The sequence below is a fragment of the Pavona decussata genome, unplaced genomic scaffold (genome assembly GCF_977016875.1).
Source record: "Pavona decussata unplaced genomic scaffold, jaPavDecu1.1 SCAFFOLD_358, whole genome shotgun sequence".
In the NCBI taxonomy this organism is placed as follows: Eukaryota; Metazoa; Cnidaria; class Anthozoa; order Scleractinia; family Agariciidae; genus Pavona; species Pavona decussata.
The window spans coordinates 112,501-132,500 of record NW_028145738.1 but is presented as its reverse complement, the minus strand read 5'-3'; the positions used below and the strand labels follow the sequence as shown (position 1 = coordinate 132,500).

At 38.4% G+C, this 20,000-nt stretch overlaps 1 protein-coding gene and 2 long non-coding RNA genes across 13 annotated transcripts in view; 1 reads left to right on the top strand and 2 right to left on the bottom strand.

Annotated features, from left to right (window-relative positions):
• LOC146452971 (TNF receptor-associated factor 4-like) overlaps positions 1-20,000 on the bottom strand; it is a 160,379-nt gene that overhangs the window by 123,029 nt on the left and 17,350 nt on the right. For 3 of the 11 annotated variants that reach the window (XM_085097169.1, XM_085097177.1, XM_085097173.1), the window contains exon 2: positions 4,803-4,866. The exons of 6 other annotated variants lie outside the window; for them this stretch is intronic. In XM_085097169.1, the coding sequence (XP_084953295.1) occupies positions 4,803-4,866 (64 nt within the window). Of the gene's footprint in view, positions 1-4,802; positions 4,867-18,913; positions 19,439-20,000 lie in introns of those variants that run through there. 2 more of the 11 variants (XM_085097176.1, XM_085097175.1) reach the window with 1 other exon arrangement.
• LOC146452973 (uncharacterized) lies at positions 7,442-10,806 on the top strand. The gene is made up of 2 exons (XR_014859613.1): positions 7,442-8,028; positions 8,859-10,806. It is a non-coding gene; the product is annotated as an uncharacterized LOC146452973 (long non-coding RNA).
• LOC146452972 (uncharacterized) lies at positions 10,708-12,501 on the bottom strand. Its single transcript, XR_014859612.1, has 2 exons — positions 12,161-12,501; positions 10,708-10,874 (listed from the first exon to the last, which is right to left on the bottom strand). It is a non-coding gene; the product is annotated as an uncharacterized LOC146452972 (long non-coding RNA).

Genomic DNA, 20,000 nt, shown 5'->3' with positions numbered 1-20,000 from the left:
TGCAGGATGTTTTTCCCGTGAACCTAGTTTAATGGCCTTAGCTCCCACGAGTCTCCTGTAGCTCAGTGGTGCAGCATCCGAACTACTAATCGGAAGGTCTTAGGTTCTACTCCTGATAGGAGCACTCGGATTTCTTATTTCCGAGCATGCCTGTGTCACTTTCTAGAATAATTCATCATTCTCATTCATTCACCAGGCTGGAAATATACCGCATCACCTTTATTTCATAAAGGCAGGGCTGTCAACTCTCCGGAATAATCCGGGAGTCTCCAGATTTTGAACCGTATCTCCCGGTCTCCAGATTTATGTCTGTAATCTCCCGAATAATTGACGAAGTTTGCTATTTGTCGTAGACTCGAATTTGCTGACAAGAATATGTAAAATGTTTAGCGTTGTTTCTGTTAGTGTTTAATTTCCTCCCCCCCCCCCCCCCCCCCACCCCCCCTTCCACTGCCCACTGAACCCGTGACTTTGGCCTGGATGGGACGCCTCTGTAAGGCTCTTTGTTATTGCTCTCCGGGGAAGTCATATTCTCCATATTTGAAGACGTGTGAGGTTGACAGCCCTGTAAAGGTGCCTTTTGATGCAGAAGTAGACGCACGCTTTTATATGATTCTCGAAAACTATCCCTTTGGAAACTGAAAATGATTTGCTTTTGGGTTCGCACGTACAAGACATGTTTCTTTTTGCACGAGTAAAGAGCACGTAAAACTGTTTTGAGAGTTGCCATCGAGAGAGATCTGTGGCAAACGGTTTGTTTACCTCTATTAAAAAGGTTCTAAATATAGAATATTCTCACTTATTGATCGTTCGCCCGATAAGCGAAGCTACGTAGCACGTGCGAGGCTCCTAACTTTTTCTTAAATTCGGCAAACCTTATTACGCGGACAAACTCCACTAGATTAAAATCTTTTCAACTTACAAAGATATGTGCAGGAAAATGAGTTTAGGTCTTTTAAAGTGCATTGTATAACCTTGAGCGCTCACTTTGTCAAAAAAAAATTCCTTTGAAATCAAACATTATTTACAATTCGGCAACAGTAATTAGGACGCATGTGTTTACTTCTGCCAAAATTGAGTCATTTGCTTTTGACCGCTTTGGCCACCAACTAGCCGCTGAAACGAGCAATTTCTCTCCATCTTCCAATTTTTCAACCGATGACGCAGAGAAAATGACTCAATTTCGGCAGAAGTAAACACATGCGTCCTAATTACTCAGAATGCCGAATTGTAAATAATGTTTGATTTCCAATTTTTTTTTTGACAAAGTGACCGCTCAAGGTTATACAATACACTTAAAAAGACCTAAACTCATTTTCCTGTACATATCTTTGTAAAGTTGTAAAGATTTAAGTGGAGTTTGTCCGCTTAGTAAGGTTTGCCGAATTTAAAAAAAGTTAGGAGCCTCGCACGTGCTAGCTTCGCTTATCGGGCGAGCGATCGAAGAACGCCGTGAGAATTCTATATTAAGAATCTTTTTTGTAGAGGTAAACAAACCGTTTGCACAGATCTATTTGTGTTTGGTAATTATCGGTTTTAAACTTAAAAAAAAGATCTCTCTCGATGGCAACTCTCAAAACAGTTTTACGTGCCCTTTGCTCGTGCAAAAAGAAACATGTCTTGTGCGAACCCAAAAGCAAATCATTTTCAGCTTCCAAAGGGATAGTTTTGGAGAATCATATAAAAGCGTGCGTCTACTTCTGCATCAAAAGGTATCTTGTTGAACATATAACTCTTCAAAAGTTAGATGCGCCACGAAGGGGACCCATTGGCGTGTACACCTGCCATAGGCAAATTGGTAAGTACAATTAATACAAATTACAAAAACTCGCTTTGCGGCCAGTAACTAGCCCTTTTTCAGATATATATTACTATTCCCTTTCTTCTGCTTTAGGAAATCATTAGCAATGGACCTTCCCAGGCATTTGACTTTTGGAGCTAAAACTAGATAGGATTTCTAGTTTGTTGCACAGTCACTAGAAATAAATGGTAAGGGTAAATGTGTTGCGTGTATATACACCGATTCAAAGTATTGCATACAAAGAACTCTCCTTCGAATAGGCTTGTGGTTACAAATAAAAAAGTTACAAAAAAATCAAAAGGAAAACATTGTATGGTAGTAAGGAAGAAAATGAAGAAATGAGCAAGAGCAAGACAAAAATATCCACGCGGATGTATTTGCGGCACGTGATCACTTGGATGTAAAGATTGCGTGACATTGATCTGCCTCTGTTTTTCAGTTCAATTAGTTCCTTCACTTTCTTGCCTCTTTTCATTAGAAATATTCAATACAAAACTCAATAGATACCCAGAGGATGCTTTATATGCAAGACATGGATCCAGGTCCTGCAAAAAAATTAAACAAGCCAGAGAAAGGTGACGCTTAGAAAATGCCGTAGTGATGAGAAGGCAGGTGGCTAAGCACGGAAGCAAGACACGGGAAAATTAGCGAAGAACATCAAAATTATTTGCCTTCAAACACCCATTTGGAAGGTAAGCTGTAACCGAAGTATTATCTCAGGTTAACTGGGTAGTTTTGATGGGAAATGGCAGGGTTTTACAATGGTTTGCTCAGAAAGCGAGCTAAGGATAGTAGAATTGTTTACATTTCCTGGTTAAACAAGATCTCTTCGAAAGGTCAAATTGGGTCAACTTGCATGGGGCCGATCGCCTCCCAAATAACTTTTGCCAAGAAAAAAATTATATCACGTTCACAAACAGCTCTATTACTTGCTAGAATTGAATTTTGAAAGAATTCTACATAATACCGAGTATGTTTTGAGATGTTTGAAAATGATATGGAAATTTGGATTTTCAAAGTCTACAAATTTCGGTTCTCTTCGCTTGCTCCCCAGAAATTCGAAATTACAATTGTAAGTCTAAACTATCATTAAAGCAGCTTAGCAATACCTCCTGAATAACATTATAAACTAAGGAAAACCATAATTTGCCATGCGCCTTCACGCGAGCTCGATTATCTGATCATGAAATTTGACCTCATTCCTGTGATTTTTCGGCTTCACCGGTTGTCGACGGTTTTTCATAATTTTCTCAAAAATGTAAAAACTCTAGAACCTAAAACTTATATCACGCTTCTCAGCATACCATAGGTTATCTCTGGGCGAAATATCAAGGGGTCCATTTTTCCAACCTTGTGCCACATTTTTTCAATCTCACTCGGCCCCTATAGAGAGTCGCTCTTAAAAGCTTGCCAAAAAGAAACGCTCTGCAGGAAGGGTAAGCTTTAGTCAGGGAGCAAAACCAAATATGAATGGAGGAGTTTCGCTACCCACATTAATTATGTTCTTATTCGGACTGATTAATTCTTCCATACAAACACCTGACAAAAACGAAAGCGAGGAAAGGCCTACTCTCGGACATAAGTCCCCCAAAATCATCAGTTGCTTCAAATTTAAAGTGCGTTTTGCTTCTTAAGTCGCCTCAAATCGCCCTAAGTCGACCAAAGCTACGGCGACTTTAGGTCCCAGAGTAGGCCTGAGGAAAACAAGCGTTACATGCACATAAATCTCGGTTCTTGTTATATTTGGTTTGCAAATTTTGGTAACAAGTAGGATTCCTCGAACCGCAATGTTGCCTCACCAATAATTAACTTGAGGGCCCCTGATTTTTAAAGCAGCAGTCCCTTCCTCATCCGTGCCTGAGTTCAGCACTTCCTCCAAGAATAGCATGCTAGTCCTTGGAGAAATTCCTGTGGTGTTTGCAAAACCTAGATGCACAGGCTCAGCGAAATTCCGTTCCATTTCATATTCTGATTCAAAGCAACCAGTTAAAATACTTTTCATCATTGCTTGCTCCTGGCAAAGTGACTATGCTTAATTCAATCAGTTCCCATAGCTTCATAGTTAAGGTGGCTGAACACAGTTTGCGTGCGCTTTACAGATTCTGTTAGTGATGCTATTAAGCGCGCACTAGGGTTGTGGTACGCAAATACGGCGGTCGATAAAGTGATCCCTCAATTTCACGTGATATGGATAATAAAGTTAAGTTTTGATCCTAAATAACTAGGTTTCTCGTTTCTGGACTCTTTTTCTTTTCTTTCCGAGCAAAAACGTCACTCACCAAGACCTTTTGCATGCTTTTCATCTTTGCCATGAAACCCAATTAAAGCCACGCATGCGCATTTGACCAAAAAATTGTGACTGGTTGTTTTCGTGGAAAGGGACTGTTTTCTACGAAACCGCTCATTAGGTGACATTTGGCGAAAAATAGTTCCCTAAAAGCATAACTCGCCTACAAAGAGAAACCTATATCTAACAGAGGGTATCTTCACAAAACATTAAAATGCAAAATCAGTATTTACAGGAGATCTCTCTGTTAAAATTACATGAAAGTAGTGCAACTGTGTCAGTGTTTTGTGAGTTTTACTGGATACAAAAAATGGAAAAAATCTAATGAGTACATTTTCTAAAAATAAAGGAAACCTACTATTTATGGACGTTTAATAGTTCGCTGCGTTGCCATGGAAACGGTACTTAGCTCAACAAGATGTTCGAAAATACATTCCTTCTTAGTTAGTCTTACACCATACCAATTTTGGACGTCCAGAAGTGCATAGTTTCCAAACAACGGCTTCTAACACCTGTACACTAAAAAACTGTATTCGGCCACCTTAATCAACATACATTTGCCCTTTTTTTGAACGAATCTAAACAAGATTTATCATAGATTAAATTACTGATACTTGCCCCCGATAAAGCTTCCGACTGATCAAGTGTAAAGGTTTTCAACATGTCTGTGACATATATTATTCATATGTAAAGATATTTTTTTATGTCTATTACCCTTTCCCTAGTCAAGTTGTTTCGATCCACTGGACAGCTTAATGGTTTGTCATCACGTTCCAGCCTGTATAAAAATAATTCAAACAAAATTTAAATTCAAAATTCCGGTTGCCAGACTGCAACCTTTGATAATATAAATACCGACCAAAATAGGCCTTTGCACATTCAGTTGAAGCCCTGTTCCTGCTTTTCTTTTCATAGACAGGTTTGAATGTCGCAGCAGCCGTTAACAGAGCAACTCAGTTCCTATATGAAGAATATGATATCAATAAACAACGAACAACAGTTGCGTAAGCCGATGAATGTTTAATTATTCTGAAATATGTCAAATTTCCGCACTACTGATTTCACTCGTCTCTGGAAAATAAGCAAACGAGCACTTTGTCGGCGTATTCCGTTAAATTGCATTGCTTTTCCGTAACTATTTCTGATCAAATATACACTACGTTCCTGTTCGTTTTCAGACTTAAACGAACAAACTCGTCAAATCAGGGTTTTACAGACAAACAGTTGCTATTACATAGGAATCTTTTGCTTAAAATATGTCTTCAATTGCTACAATGCTCACTACAGCTTATATTTCACGGCTGTATAACATGTAAAAGTGTTCCTCGATTTATAAGGAGTCCAGAAAAAGGTTTTGTTTAGAAGCTCAGCCTTATAAGCCTCCTTTCAACTAAACCTGCGATTCCTCCACGCAATAACACTTAATTTTAAAGCTTAATTAAGCCAACCTTAAAAAATGCCCTTCAAGACACTGCCTGCAAAATCGATGGCCACATTCTTCCGTCAGGACTGTATCTTTTAGGGGCAAATGACAGATTGGACATTGCCAATCTTCATCCACTGCACTCACAAACTCTTCGTCGTATCCACCAAGCGATGGGTATCCTTCAGCTGCCGCCATATTTGTCATCTGACTAGAGCGTCGCCTTTGGATCAGTCAAGAGTGACCTGGCATTTTCAAGAATATCGCTCAATGTCACGAATAACCGTGACAGTCTGATTGTTTACTTTTTCGAAAAAAAAAAAAAGAAAGAAAGAAAGAAAATACGAAAGAAAAACTTTGGGATGTCGGATCAATTTCAGATCAATTCCTCGAAGGAGGAAGTTTGTTTCGCAAACAGCGTCAAGTAATTCAGCAAACGGTGTTTCAACGACTGTTCTTTTGTGTTTGAATTTTTTTTTTTGTTATTGCACATTGCCCTAGGAAATTTAGTATATAAACCATACTCCATCTCCACGACAAGAAATCCGGTAAGGAAATGTATTCAGAACAATTTATATCTGTATCATGTAGTTTTTCGCGTTCAAAATACATTGTTTTACACTTGAGGATCGCACGGGAGGGGGGGGGGGGGGGTACTCCCAAAAAAATTAGATAGGAGTGTGCGGCCCGCTTCCTAAAACCCTTACCCTATTTATGACCAAAATCTGCGATTTTTCCTAACCTATTTTATGACCTGACCAAAATTTGATACCCTATTTATGACTTGATAGTGTCTGGTCAACTTCAGTTCAAAAACCTCTGGAGCCCAGCGCGTGACAAGGCGTTGGTGCACATGCAAAGTTCCTGTAAACATCATGATGAAGAACTGTAGCTTCTTCTAAAAAAAAAAAGAAATTCAAGACTAGATTGAAAAAAATAAAAACCCTATTTATTTCTGATAACTAAGGATTTGAAAAAATATTTCAGAACAAAAAGTAGCGATATTAAAACATGACGTTTCGGCGACGACATGTCACCATTATCAAATGTAAATTATAATAAGATCGGTAACGTTATATAAAGAAAGGAAGGTGCGAAATTACATTACAATAAAACGAGATGGAATAAAACAAAAGAATTAAATTTAATTTAATTTAATTTTGCACATTCTTTTGTTTTATTCCATCAGAAAGGAAGGCGTGAAATTACATTAGAATAAAACGGGATGGAATAAAACAAAAGAATTAAATTTAATTTAATTTAATTTTGCACGTTCTCATTATAATTTACATTTGATAATGGTGACATGTCGTCGCCGAAACGTCATGTTTTAATATCGCTACTTTTTATTCTGAAACCCTATTTATTACCAAAATGGCGGCAAAATGGCAAAAATTGATACCCTATTTATGACCAAAGTGGCTGAAAAACCATACCCTTTGGGGCCGCACATACCTATCTAGCCCTTATAAGGGAGTACCCCCCCCCCCCCCCGGATCGGCGTGGTAAGCCCGGGGGATGACAAAAGGGGTTCTCGAGTATCAAACTTTCAAAAAAAATCTTTCATATCGTGAAGTGCTGACGGCAAAACCTCCCCGTAATACTTCAGAAAGTTATTGTAGAAAGTTGTGAATTGCATGTTTAATAAAATGAGAGATAAAAGAACAAAAACATAGTTTGAATGTCGTTTTGTTTTTTGTTTGAAGAACTTTCTTTGAAATTTAGTTGTTGTTCCACTCCAGATTAATTGATTAAGACTTGTATCTTATCTGTTAAGTATTAAAATCCATTGTTTATAGAATGTCAGTAGCGATTAAGTCAAGTTGTGCCTTTGGCTTCGTAACTACAATGAAAACCCAATATGACACCTGGGGCCCGTTTCTCGAAAGTCCCGATAATTTCCGGGCCCGTTAACTTATCGGGCAACTTACCGGGAAACTTTACCGGGCCCGATAATGTGTTTCTCGAAGCACCCGTAAACTTTCCCGGTAATTTCCGGGCCCGGTAAAATAGAAGACCGTTACCAGGCTCTTGCGCGCGCTCCACGCTCGTTCGCAAGAGAAGGAGAACGGCTTGGGACTATGCGTAGTTCATTCGATTCATTCGATTTCGCTGCGGATGGAAAAGCACGACAGGACTGTATTCATGATTATTGAAGGACAGTACAATACGCGCTAAGTTTAACTTTGAGAGTTTCTCGTTGTGTCAAAGGAGAGCAACCAAAAGGGATCATTATTTTACATCATCATGTAATTTGCAAGAGATGATCGGTTGCCTTTGGTAGCTCGATTCGACAGTTTCGCTTTTCGCCATCCTACATGTATCTATCGTCTGTGAAGTATTTTTTGTATGATGATACTTCACATGGATATGCGAATTGGAGATGCCATGTTTACATTATTTTAGAACGCGCCAGTGTGGGAGGAAGGAAGGTGTATTGATCTGCTGGATTCCGATCTGCTTTTCTCTTTGATGGTCAGTTCGTGGTTGTGCAACAAACATTTGGTGGTGTTAAAGGTAAGCTTATGTACGCGCAGATAACCATAGCTATCCCTTTTATTGTTTATAAATCAAATATTGTATTTTCGGTTCTTGGTTAGTCAGTTTATTGAAATCCTACACATACATCAAACCGGAAATGACTAATTCTAATCACACTCTTAGAAATAAACCATGTCTGAATAATAATGGCTGAGCCAATTCCAATTTCTAGATTACAGATACTAGGTATGAAGCAATACTTAGTGATTTTACTCTACGTAGCGGAATTTTATTGGATTGCTATAGTCTTTATATGACTAATACATGCTCAGTTGCTCAATCGCTAAAAAAAGTAGTCTCTGTCCCTGTGCCTGAACCCTACTGTGAAACTAATGAGTGGTTGTCATGTCTGGATTCAGATTAATGGTATTAATATTCAACTTTGATCATAATAATGTTACAAGTATGATTGTTATCTTAAACAGGAAGTCAGTCTGGCAGCTGGTAACACTGCACTGCCGCTGTTACTATTTACTGGTAATATATTTGCACTTGAATAACACTTGGCTGCCAAATTGCTCACATGAAAATACAAATTGTGATTTTTTGTTCAAAAATCAAAATGATTCCAAAAGCAGTCATGCATTACCTGGGAGAGGGGGAAAGGAGGATGCTAGTGATAGCAAATATCAGTGGGAGCATAATTGTGGTTAGTTTATGACTATTTTGCCATACTTCTGGCCAGCCAAGGTTAACCTACTGTATTGGATTACAGTCATGACCTTTGGTGATGATCACTGAAATGATGTCTAGGACAACAACACTTCTAATAGTACTAATAATTTATTGATGATTTAACCTTTTAGGATAAAAAATAAAAATGGACAGGCACAACACCAACTGGGCCAAACAAGGAAAAGGCCACCAATTTAGACACTTGCTCAAGCTCAGCTGGAAGTAATATATTCTAACCATACTCCTGAATAACTGATATTTTCAAAATAATCTGATCACCAGTACATTCTGTGTGAATATTCATTTTTAATTATTAGTGTCTTAATAAAAAATGAACAAAAGCTAATGCTGTATTCAAGTGACTAATTAGATAGTAGGTGCAGTTCTCAATTTTATGTTCCAGATTTAAGTATACAATGTAGCCTATCCACTGAGTGTCTCCAATATATTTTATGTAATTAGTTTATGCCCTTTAGGGGTAGATGCTAAATAAAAATAGTAATAACAATAAATTTTAGCTGCAAGTTTTTCAGGAATCAATATAAGCCGAAAAAACATTTACTAGTGAGTTAATGACATTGAGTTGGCAGAACTAGGGAACCCTATAGCATTTTGGAACCCTTCCCATAATGCTACTTATACATAGCTATTACGATATTGGTCAGGATATATCATCATCATCATCATTATCATTGATGAGGTTCTTAGCAGCCGACCACATGCAGCATCTTTTTAATAGCTCCGAGGAGGTGCTGAACATGTGGAGATTAGAAAGTATAATTTATTGAATTCTAGGCAAAACAATTATTTTTCCTTTTGTACTTTGAAACAGTGACTGGGAAGGGGGGGGGGGGGAGGAGGGGGCTTGAGAGTGTATTACATTGTTCATGGCCCTTTTAGAGTGCATTATTTGCGGGAAAGAGGAAAAATGCTGACAGTGTATCAACCTTTTTGCAATAAATATTATTATTGCTTGTAGCTTTGAACATTATAGACGTCTATATCCGTATTAGAACAGATAATTAAACCGCATGTTCATTGGACCTGTGACTTTGATCAGTGTTAGATATTGGGGCCATATAACTCCAAAATATAACTTTACAACAATACTAATGTATACTATCCCACTGGAATCTGATAGCCAGGTTAACAGGTAATATTCTTGCTGGATATCTTTTACATCAAACTTTTCACGAGTCATCTCTTATTATTCATGCAGGCTATCAGATTTTTTTGTTATTTCTTTTTTTTTGCTCATCATTCGAACTTGTAAATAAAAAAGATACATCCATGTGAATGTATGAAACATATTTTTGAACTGCGGATGAAAGATTAAATAGAAGAAAGTTGCATAAATAACTGTGAAGGTCTTTCTTCTATTTAAAATTGATACAATAATTGCTTCATATTTATCAACACCAAAAAATTCCCCACCAAAATGTTTTCTAACCAAATAAATCTGCCAAAAAAATTAAACCTAAGCCACCCAAACATCCAACTGAAAATCCCTAACTTCAAACCCACAAAAGCTTTCATACCTCAGCAACAAATATAACTGAGTACCCTCCCTGGGGGTGGGAAGAATATGGGACTTAAATTATATTTTGGTTAATGGCTTAAGTCAGAAGCTGATTGTGTGGCAGATTTGAGCCCTCAAATTACAAAGTGAGCATGGAACCACATAATTTTCTGACACAAGAACCAGACTGTACGTATGCCAAAAATGTTGCTACTTGGTCATTTCAAGGTGGCCACTTAACTTTTCACATTCTCATGTTGTTTCACTAGCAAAAATAGTCAGTTTTACTTTCATGAAGTCCTATATTACAAGGAAAAGAAAGTATTGAAATACTTTAAAAGAATTAGCAGTTCCAATATATACAAGTATGTCTAACCTTATGCAACATTTAGTAAAATTGAGTTTAATTATCACATGTAAAGGATTTGTTTTTAATGATTAATGAGTGACGGCACTGCCAGTGCAGTTTTCAAGCTCATTTAATTCTCCCAATTACTCATGTATATACATTTTTCTTAATTACATTTTTCATTAAAATTCAATTAAGTTGTTCACACTCAGTCTTCTTCCATCAGTTGTTCCCCTGCTCCTGATGTTCTCAGTTAGCCCTCTTCTGTCAGTTGAACCCCTGTGGATGAAAAAGAATTTTCAATAAAAATTATCTTGAAAAATAATTATTCAATAACAATTTAAAAAAGTTATTCAAGTTATTGTTCACAAAATTGTTCAAGTTTTTATTCAATAATTCAAATTAAAAAAAAATATTCAAGGCTCTATTCCAAAAAAATTCAAATTATTCCTCCAAATAAATCCAATTGATGCCAATTACATGTAATTGCTAATGGTTTCCAAAAAACTACTCCACCAAATTTCAAATGAAAATGTAATTTTATATAAAGAAATTAATTCAATCTAGCAATCCCACACCATAAGAATTCTCGATCAACATATACTCTGGAGGCTATCCTTTTACGCCGCTGTTCCCATTCATGCCATACCTCCAGCTGTCTTGGTACTTATTCATGGTGGTTTAACTCTATTGTCTACGTATTGTTCAGTCACAACTGTGGCTGTTCAGTCATTCTTTAAATTACTGAGGGACTGTCGTTTCTGTTTGTTTGCTTTTCCATCTGATGGATGGTGTTAGTGCATGTTCAACTGTCCGTTTGGTACTTCTAAGAGTGGGCCTCATGCCCGAAAATATCTTGTGCAGCTGTTCTTGTCTGTACCATGCTGCCACTCAGTTTGGCTTGCTTATGTCTGCCTGTTCAGTTGCTGTTGTGGCTGCTCATTCATTCATTCATTCATTCATTCATTCATTCAATACATTATTTGGGCAGTTCAGTTGTATGTCTGCTTTCCATGGCCCAAAGAATATTTTCATATGTTTATTATTTACTCCCACCCCCCCTACCCTACCCTACCCTTGCCCTCAGTTATTTTATTTACTTTGGTTTGTTTGTTTGTCCTGTGAACTCCTATGTTACACTAGGTCATTAACACAAATTCCTGTATTTTTGTAGTTGAAAATGACACCTCCATCACTTTCGTTTTTTTTCCCGAATTTATGAAGTGTTTATTTACAGTACTGAGTGGGTTTAGTTTCAGTTCGGCCGGTATTTTGGTAGTAAATGCAGCATGCAGCTAATTCGGTTATTCACATACTGTACTTTTCGGACGATCGGAAGCAGTTTCTACGTAAAAAAAGCCATCTTAGATCTCAAACAAAAACAATCTAAGGGCCACGTACGTACGGGCAGGCATATGAAATGCTTTACGGCGCAAAATTGCAAGTCCTCCCGGGATAACCGCAATTCGAAACCCACTGAGCAAAGTACAGTAGCTCTGGTTTTTACCGACTGAAACCAACTGGATTAGGAGTTTGTTCTAGTTCTAAAATTGCAAAATATTTACCTGTGTTTTCGCGGACAGCGGACTGCTCCTCGTACTGTATGGTGTCTCTCGAAAGGTTTCCTCCAGTAACTCGTCAACAAGCGAATTTATTACTTCCCTGGATAACCAGTATCTTTCTATTATTTCTCTTTCTTCTATTTTGTCTAAAATCAATCGTTCTTGGTAAGTACGCGACCGACAAACCGGGACAAAAATGACCGCCTCCGGCGGCCATCTTGTTTTCTTGCAACAAAATTATTGCTTCCCGTAAACTTTACGGGCACTTTACGGGAGGTCATGACCTCCCGTAAATTACCGGGCAACTTACCGGTGAACTTACCGGGATCGTAAATAACGGGAGTTTCGAGAAACACCCGTAAACTTATCGGGAGCTTACCGGGCAACTTACCGGGCCCGATAAGTTACCGGGACTTTCGAGAAACGGGCCCCTGTACCGGATATGAAACAACGCTCAACAAGATGACACAATTCCAAAAGTGCGTTTTCCTCCTGGATGAAATAATTGCCAGTCGCAATTGAGACAACTCAACTTTCAGTCGTTTCCTGTACATTTTTAAGCTTTCCCAGGGGGCTTCAGTAAAACTGACCTGCCTTTTTGTGTTTCAGGAGTTTGCTCTCATATGCTATGCTGAGAAGACAGCGCAGTGCTTACTTTTTACCTTCGACGGCTGATATTGGATTAATACTGCTCCTAGCAATCGCTTCATATCTACATAAGCAAGCGTTTATTTTGTTCTAAGGGCCAGAGGCGTTTCTCGCGCGATCTTGATGTCACAATGTTTCTGAGTTGGCGCCGCATGTTACTCTGACGACTTGCTCCGCTCGTTAGTCGGCCTATTTGACCGACCACTTAACGACTGCTGGACCAGAAAAAGACGCGCGAAAGAAAAATCTGGCAGCCAGGGTATGTTTATGTAACAATATAGGTGGAAAAAATGTGCGATAAAAGCACATGATGGATGCAGGGCTTTACAAAAACCTTACATATATATTTTAAAGGAATCTGAACAGAAATCAGTATTTGAAGATAAAGAATAAATAATGTAACCTGGTCAACAACCTACAAAAATGCTGCGGCTGATATCACTGATTGTGAGAGCAGTTTTTAAATATTCCCTGCCGCTATTAACTTTAGAGGGTCACCTCGTTTAGCCTCTCTTCGTCAGCGAGTTTTGGAAAAACTAGTAAGACAAAAACAACTGAAAAAAAATTAACACAGAGGCATAATATAACTGAAAGCGGTTACCTGTGGAACAAAGGATTATTTTTTCAAGCGAATGAATGGACAAAGATCGGGATGATTTTCCAAGGTCAGCGATATAACACGCCTTGTGCTTTTCTTCCGGTGGGGACCCCCTATCATGAAGTAATCGATTGCGTTTAGGAAATGGTTAAAGGAACCCCCTAATTTCGCTGTTGTTGTTGTTGTTGTTGTTATTGTTTTCTCCTTTGCTTGTATGTTATAATTTAATTAAGTCATATTAAGGTTTATTGTTATCTTTCTTGTAACTCGCTAACTAGCCGACCCCATAAATAAATGAGACAGCGAAGTAACTTTAAAACATTTAATGGTGAGCTTGCTGGTGTCCCAGATCTTTGTTCTCCCCTCTGATGTAACTCTTTTCCCTCCAATACAGCTTGCCATTCACAGGCCATATTTCTATGTGTTCTTCTGTTGTTGACTGAACTCGGAAATCTTAATGTAGGACAAGTTAGGAAGAAGACCAGTTCAAGGGTCAAATTAGACGGGCTGAAATTTTGGATGCAGGAAGGGTAAAAAAGAAAAAAAAGTCCCCAGATTGCAAACTTAGTTCTTAACATTCTTGTGCTCGTTGCTATCTACAACATAGGTTGTTCTATTAAATGTAAAATGAAAAAAGAACAGAATAATAATAACTGAAAGAGTATGATATTCTCCATTATTATTCTTTATTTTCGTCAGTTTATTCCAATGATAGATGACCATACATCACCGCGTCAACACAGATGTTATGTGTCCTGCGTCAGATTAAATTAATGAAACACGAGATACAATACAAGACCGACTAGAAAAGCTTTCATGCCTCCATAAGGAGACACTGGGAAAGGACAACAACATGGGCTTCTTATATTCCCGGCGTAGTCAATCGATAAAAATCGATATCAATCAAGTGATTGTTACCGATTGATAACGGAAATTGGTGACAATCGATAAATTAATTTAGTGTGTCAAATCGATATTATCGTTTTTTCATGATTTTATCGATTTATAACGGAAGTCCGATACTGTTGTTATTTGGCATGAATTAAATAATGCAGCTAGGAATACAGGAGTAATTCAACAAATGAAGTATTTTACCGATTAGAATAATTGAAACGAATATTCCTATATTCACGAGAAAAACTGGTCTATAAACAAGAGAAATGAGAAATGCCTGGAAACGTTTACTCACAAACGCTCTACAACTTTTTTTTTTAGCAGCAACAAAAATGGCTCTGTTTAACTACAATCAGTTCTTGCAGGTTAATATCGTGAAAAATATAACTCTAGATTGGCAGAAAATAAACGAGCAAGTTTGAACATATCGTGAATACGCGTACATTGGCAGGGGCGTAGCTCCCTTTTAGTCATTAAGCCGAGCTTACAAACTTTTCGTTGTATATTCATTATGCGAGTATTTTTATTTCATAGAACTAGTTCAGGAGCTAGTTTCTTGGGTGATTTTGTTAAGAAAAAAAAAACATTATTTTAAGCACTGTAAAAATCATAGCTTTTTTCGTTTGACTATACAGCAAAGCGACTGCTGGCCCTTAAGGAGTCCCTCGATCAGCTCCACTTGTTCAAAGGGCATATTACTTTATCCAGCGGATAACTCGCTATCCAGCGGATAAAATGGATTTTTTTGGAGAACATTTTATCCACCGGATAGCGATTTATCCACTGGATACAGTTATCCGTTATTTGAACAACTGGGGCCAGAATGCTCAAGTCAGAGGAGAGAAGGATAGACGTGCAAAGCTACGAACTTTGTGCGAAAGAAGATGGTTGAGTAGGGCTGATGCTTTATGTACTTTCTGTGCAGCGTTCCAAGTCGTAGTTCAGCCGCTCGAGATCTTGTACCAGGATGAAGGGGCTACTTTTGCTCTATCAAGAAGATTGATTATTGCTTTATATGCAACAGAGCATGTCCTTTCCAACACACTTGCTTTGTCAACTATGTTACAATGAAAGATCGTAGATGTCCTCAAGGCATCCCAAGAAGCAAGAGTCGTGATAAATATCATGAAAACTGAAAGAGGCGATCCCTCAGTTTGGAAGGAAGTGTATGAGCTGGGGAAACACAATGATTTCAGCTGAGTTTAACATTGAGCCATACATGCCAAGAAAAATTGGGAGGTAGCAACACAGGGTGAATATCCCAGCCACAAACCCAGAGTCCTATGGCAAAGAGCTGTGTATCTCCCTCTTATTGATCATCTCATTCAAGAAATGAACGACAGGATCTTATCACAGAAGAATTGCTTCCTAGGTCAGTATCTTCTTCCAACAAAACTACAGGGATTAACCAACGACGTCCAAGATAAGTTGTATGCGACGTACAAAAAAGATCTAACCGACAGGAGAGATTACAACAACGAGATGTTGCGGTGGAAAAAACGTGCCCGCATTTATCTAGAGAATGACCAGCAACTTCGGCTGACACACTCCACTGCATAAATCCAACTCTTTATCGAAACGTTAACACCACCCTCGCGATCCTTTTCACGATGCTTGTGTCAACCGCAACTCCTAAGCGCAGTTTTAGCACGATGCGTAGAGTCAAGACTTATCTGCGGGCAACCATGAAGACAGAACGACTTTCGGCTCTTGCTCTAATGCACGAGTGTACAAGGACATGACCATTGACGGGGAGGCCAGGGCACGTGAGTTTTGTGGCAAGAAGAACAAGATGCTAAGCTTTGGATTCCCATAAAACTTGACTTGAGATACTTAGCTCGGCATTCAGTCCAATAGTACTGGATTGTACTGTATAGTCCGTTATAACTTCAAATTAGATCACGTTTAGTTGCTGAGAATTCATGACGTGAGGATATTTTATAATAAAGTGCTTTATCTTATATACAAGCCATTCTAGCTGTAATGAAGTATGAATTGAACAAATCATACGCCTACTTAACTTTCCCCCTCCCCCCACCCGCGCTACACTCGCGAGGTATAAAACGTTCTTACAGACCAAAAATGGCTAGCTGCGCCCCTGCTTGGCATGGGTTGTTTTGGATTTTGTGAGCTTCTACCCACCGGGCTCCCTATAACACGCCCAGTCCTGACCACGTGATGGCCTATAGGCAATTTCCCTTAGAATTGTAGCATTTCTGTCCAAACGTAATGTAATAGGTATATCACTCAGCTTCAAAAGTTTGCGAAAAAGTTAAAATAAAGTAATGATTGGCTGGAGCAGATTGTGTTGTTCCCTCTAAACGAACTCAAGCACGTAGGAAACAAACAACGGAAAGCAGTTTGTGTCCAGTAGAAGAGGCTAGACTAAAGCGTGCAGGTTAAGGCCCTGGCCATGGCCCAGTGTCGGTGACGTAAAAGTGAAAGAACCGAGGAGGCAATTTGAGGACTTTCCATTGGCGAGTCTGGACACCCTTTATGTCAAATGCGATGGAAGGCCAAGAGCAAAGACTTCATGAAACGTTCGGCTCAGACTCTTAACATTGAAGATAAAGAGCCGGATCCTAGGAATGTCCAACAACATGGGCTTCTAATAAAACACACAATGATTTCCAGATTAAATCTGGATTTTTTTATATTTCACGTCAATAATTTACAGGTTCAATGATAGCAAACGGGAAAAGGATAAAAAAAAAAACCCGCAGGTGACGATTTCAGTTTCTGTGATCGAGTATAACCATTCTTGTATTTAAAATAAATTTGTCAAAAGTTTTTAACAAGGACTGTTGTATTTTCGCCGATAGTTTTTGTTGCCTGGTTCGTAACCTAGGGCTAAGGCCCGGTTCATACGTCGAACTTTACATGAGCCGAACCTAATCATTTGGCTCGGCGCATGTAAAGATCGACGTATGAATCAGTTAGGATCGACAGATTTGTATTTGGGTCGACCCGCCGTTCTATTCGACTGCGCCAGTCGAATAGAACGGCAAAAGTTCGACTTCGATTCAGACGTCGAACTTTTACATGTGCCGAACCAAATGCATACGTTACGTATAAATTATATAAATTATATCTATCCCAGAGGTCTGCGCGTTCCATCGACTTGGCATGCGCAAAGGACTACATTCTGAACAAGATGGCGGGAAAAGAGGAAAGTGCTTGTTCTTCTTGTTTCGAAACAACTAAATATATTTCTCTGAGATGCGAAAGATTTGAAAAAAAAAAAAAAAAAAAAGAATCCATTTTTGATGTGCACACGCACTTAAAACCGACAGAAACTTTCCAATACAGGCTATATCAAAGGCGAAGCCTCAAGACTTCTCAGAACAAAATCTTCAAAAACAACATTTGAAGAAAACATTACTTTATTCAAACAGAGATTACGCTACAGAGGTTACCTCGATAACTTTATAGATAAAACTCTTTCAGAAGTCAATTTCCGCGAAAGAATGTCGGCACTACAAAACAAACAAAAAACGCGCGAAAACATTTTGCGTTTGTTACGGAATATCCGCCACCCTTCTGTGCCTAACCTAAAACAATTCAGATGAGTAAATGGCACTGGATAGAAAATCAGCCTCTGCTAAGAGAGATCTACAAAGACCCTTCCCTACTTTCGTACAGAAAAGGGAGATCTTTGAAAGACGTACTCGTAAGAGCAAATTAGCATTGAAGGTCATATTCTTCCTATCTCGACCAATAGGAGCCGTGTTTGGCCTGTCTTCATTATTTTACCAAACAAACTCTTCCATGTCAGAATTCATCTTTCCCGCCATTTTGAATCTTGTTGAGTAAAAACAACAGCCGCTGACCACGAAAATCTATTTTCTCAATTTAGCGTTAATTAAGTTCGACTTCAGTTAGGTTCGACGTCTGAATCAACTGCCGAACTTAATTATTTGGGTCGACCTTAATAGGTATTAGGTTCGGCTCATGTAAAGTTCGACGTATGAACCGGGCCTAACAAACTCTAATCTGCTGGGATAACATTTCACGTGTTCAGCCGCGTGTTTAAATAGCCACACATCTAACGAACATTTATCCCAAAACATGTCCCGATATTTTTTATGAATGTTTATTGTTTTCTCTACTTCGTGTTAAAAATAACAGTTTATAGGTTAAAATAACGAAAGAAATGGAGAAGGCAACATATAGTTATACTAATTAAATATGTCCTCTCTGGACAGGATCCAGAGACCATTAAAAGCAACTTCAGAATCCTGAGAAAGTGTCAGAGCAAACTCGACTGCTTCATCTTCGAGATGTTGTTTATTCGCGACCTAAAGCCGAAACTGAACAAACAATGCGACTCGATCCGCGCGAAGTTATTTGTTTAATTATTTCACTTTTAAATACCTTTTAAATACCTTTTATCGTTTTTAGCGTTCCTTTGTATTTATCATTCACGCTATTATTTTTGATATTGTTTAGATGTGAATATCTTAGAGCTTTTTAAGTCAGTATCTCATTAGTTTTTTCACAATTGTATATAAGCACATATTTTACTTCTCATTTTGAACTTGAAAATGACCGTCGGACGGTCGAAACGTCGTTCTCTTTTAACGTTAACTTTTATAGTTAATATCGCATGGTTTTGCTCAGGTGTTTTTGAATTACAACTAAACCTACAGTGGAGTATCGATTTTAACTTGGATGAAAATAGTGTCATCCACCACGTAGCGCCTGGTTCTCAGATCAGCGTGTGATACAAATTTAGCTAGGCCCCGACCAATGTTACTATCTGCCTCAGGCCTCTGGAAACTGCAAAGGTTCGGGTCAGTCTTAAATGACATAGCAATGTTCTTTTCGTCTTTTTCTTCTTGTTGTTGATCGATCAGCCTAACAGTTACTTTTTTATGGAAAGGCCACGGTAACATGGCATCGTAGTCGCCTTTCATTATTCGAATAAATATCGAGAGATGAGTATTTTTTCCAGTGTCTAAGCCATTTGGCGACAATTGTAATTGAAATTTGTATCCATAGCCGTAAAATGGAGCACTGGATATCAAGGTTTCTTCTCCAGCTTTGGCTTTTCTCAAGACTTCACTGAAGTTGTTAATCTTCCACGTATTTTTTGTAGCATTGAATCTCGCCTCAAGCTCCCCAAACTCTTTTCGTTTAACCTATATAAAAATAAAAATAAAAACATGAGTTTCTGTGATGAGTTACGATGTGGTGTATTCCAAGATGCTTTTACCCGACGTCGTTCAATTTTCCGACAAGGACCGGTTACTTGCTGATTCGACTCAAAATTACGTTTAAGGCAACATTCATAAAGTAGCATGATAAAGTCAGAAGAAAGGCCCCATAGTTGTCTGATTTGATAAAGAATACTCCCATGAATCTTAATAGTGCAGGAAGATCCATAATTCCTGAACACAGTCCATCTTACTAGCTATCAAGTGAAGCCCTGGCGGGTAGAGATAATTGGTCACTAAAGCTACGAAAACGAAAACAAAAACGTCACTTATAAATTAAATTGTTATTCATTAAGGTGGCTCCCTACAGTTTCCATCACTTATTTTGTAACTTTGAAGGACGAATACTACCGCTCTTTATCAGTTGATACCAAAAACCGGTACGAAACAAACGCCTAACTAGAGATACATGACTCGCAAAACCTCGCGAAGCTAGGGCTGGGTGAAAAGCTGTCTTTACTCGTATTGTTGCATCAAATAAGGAGAT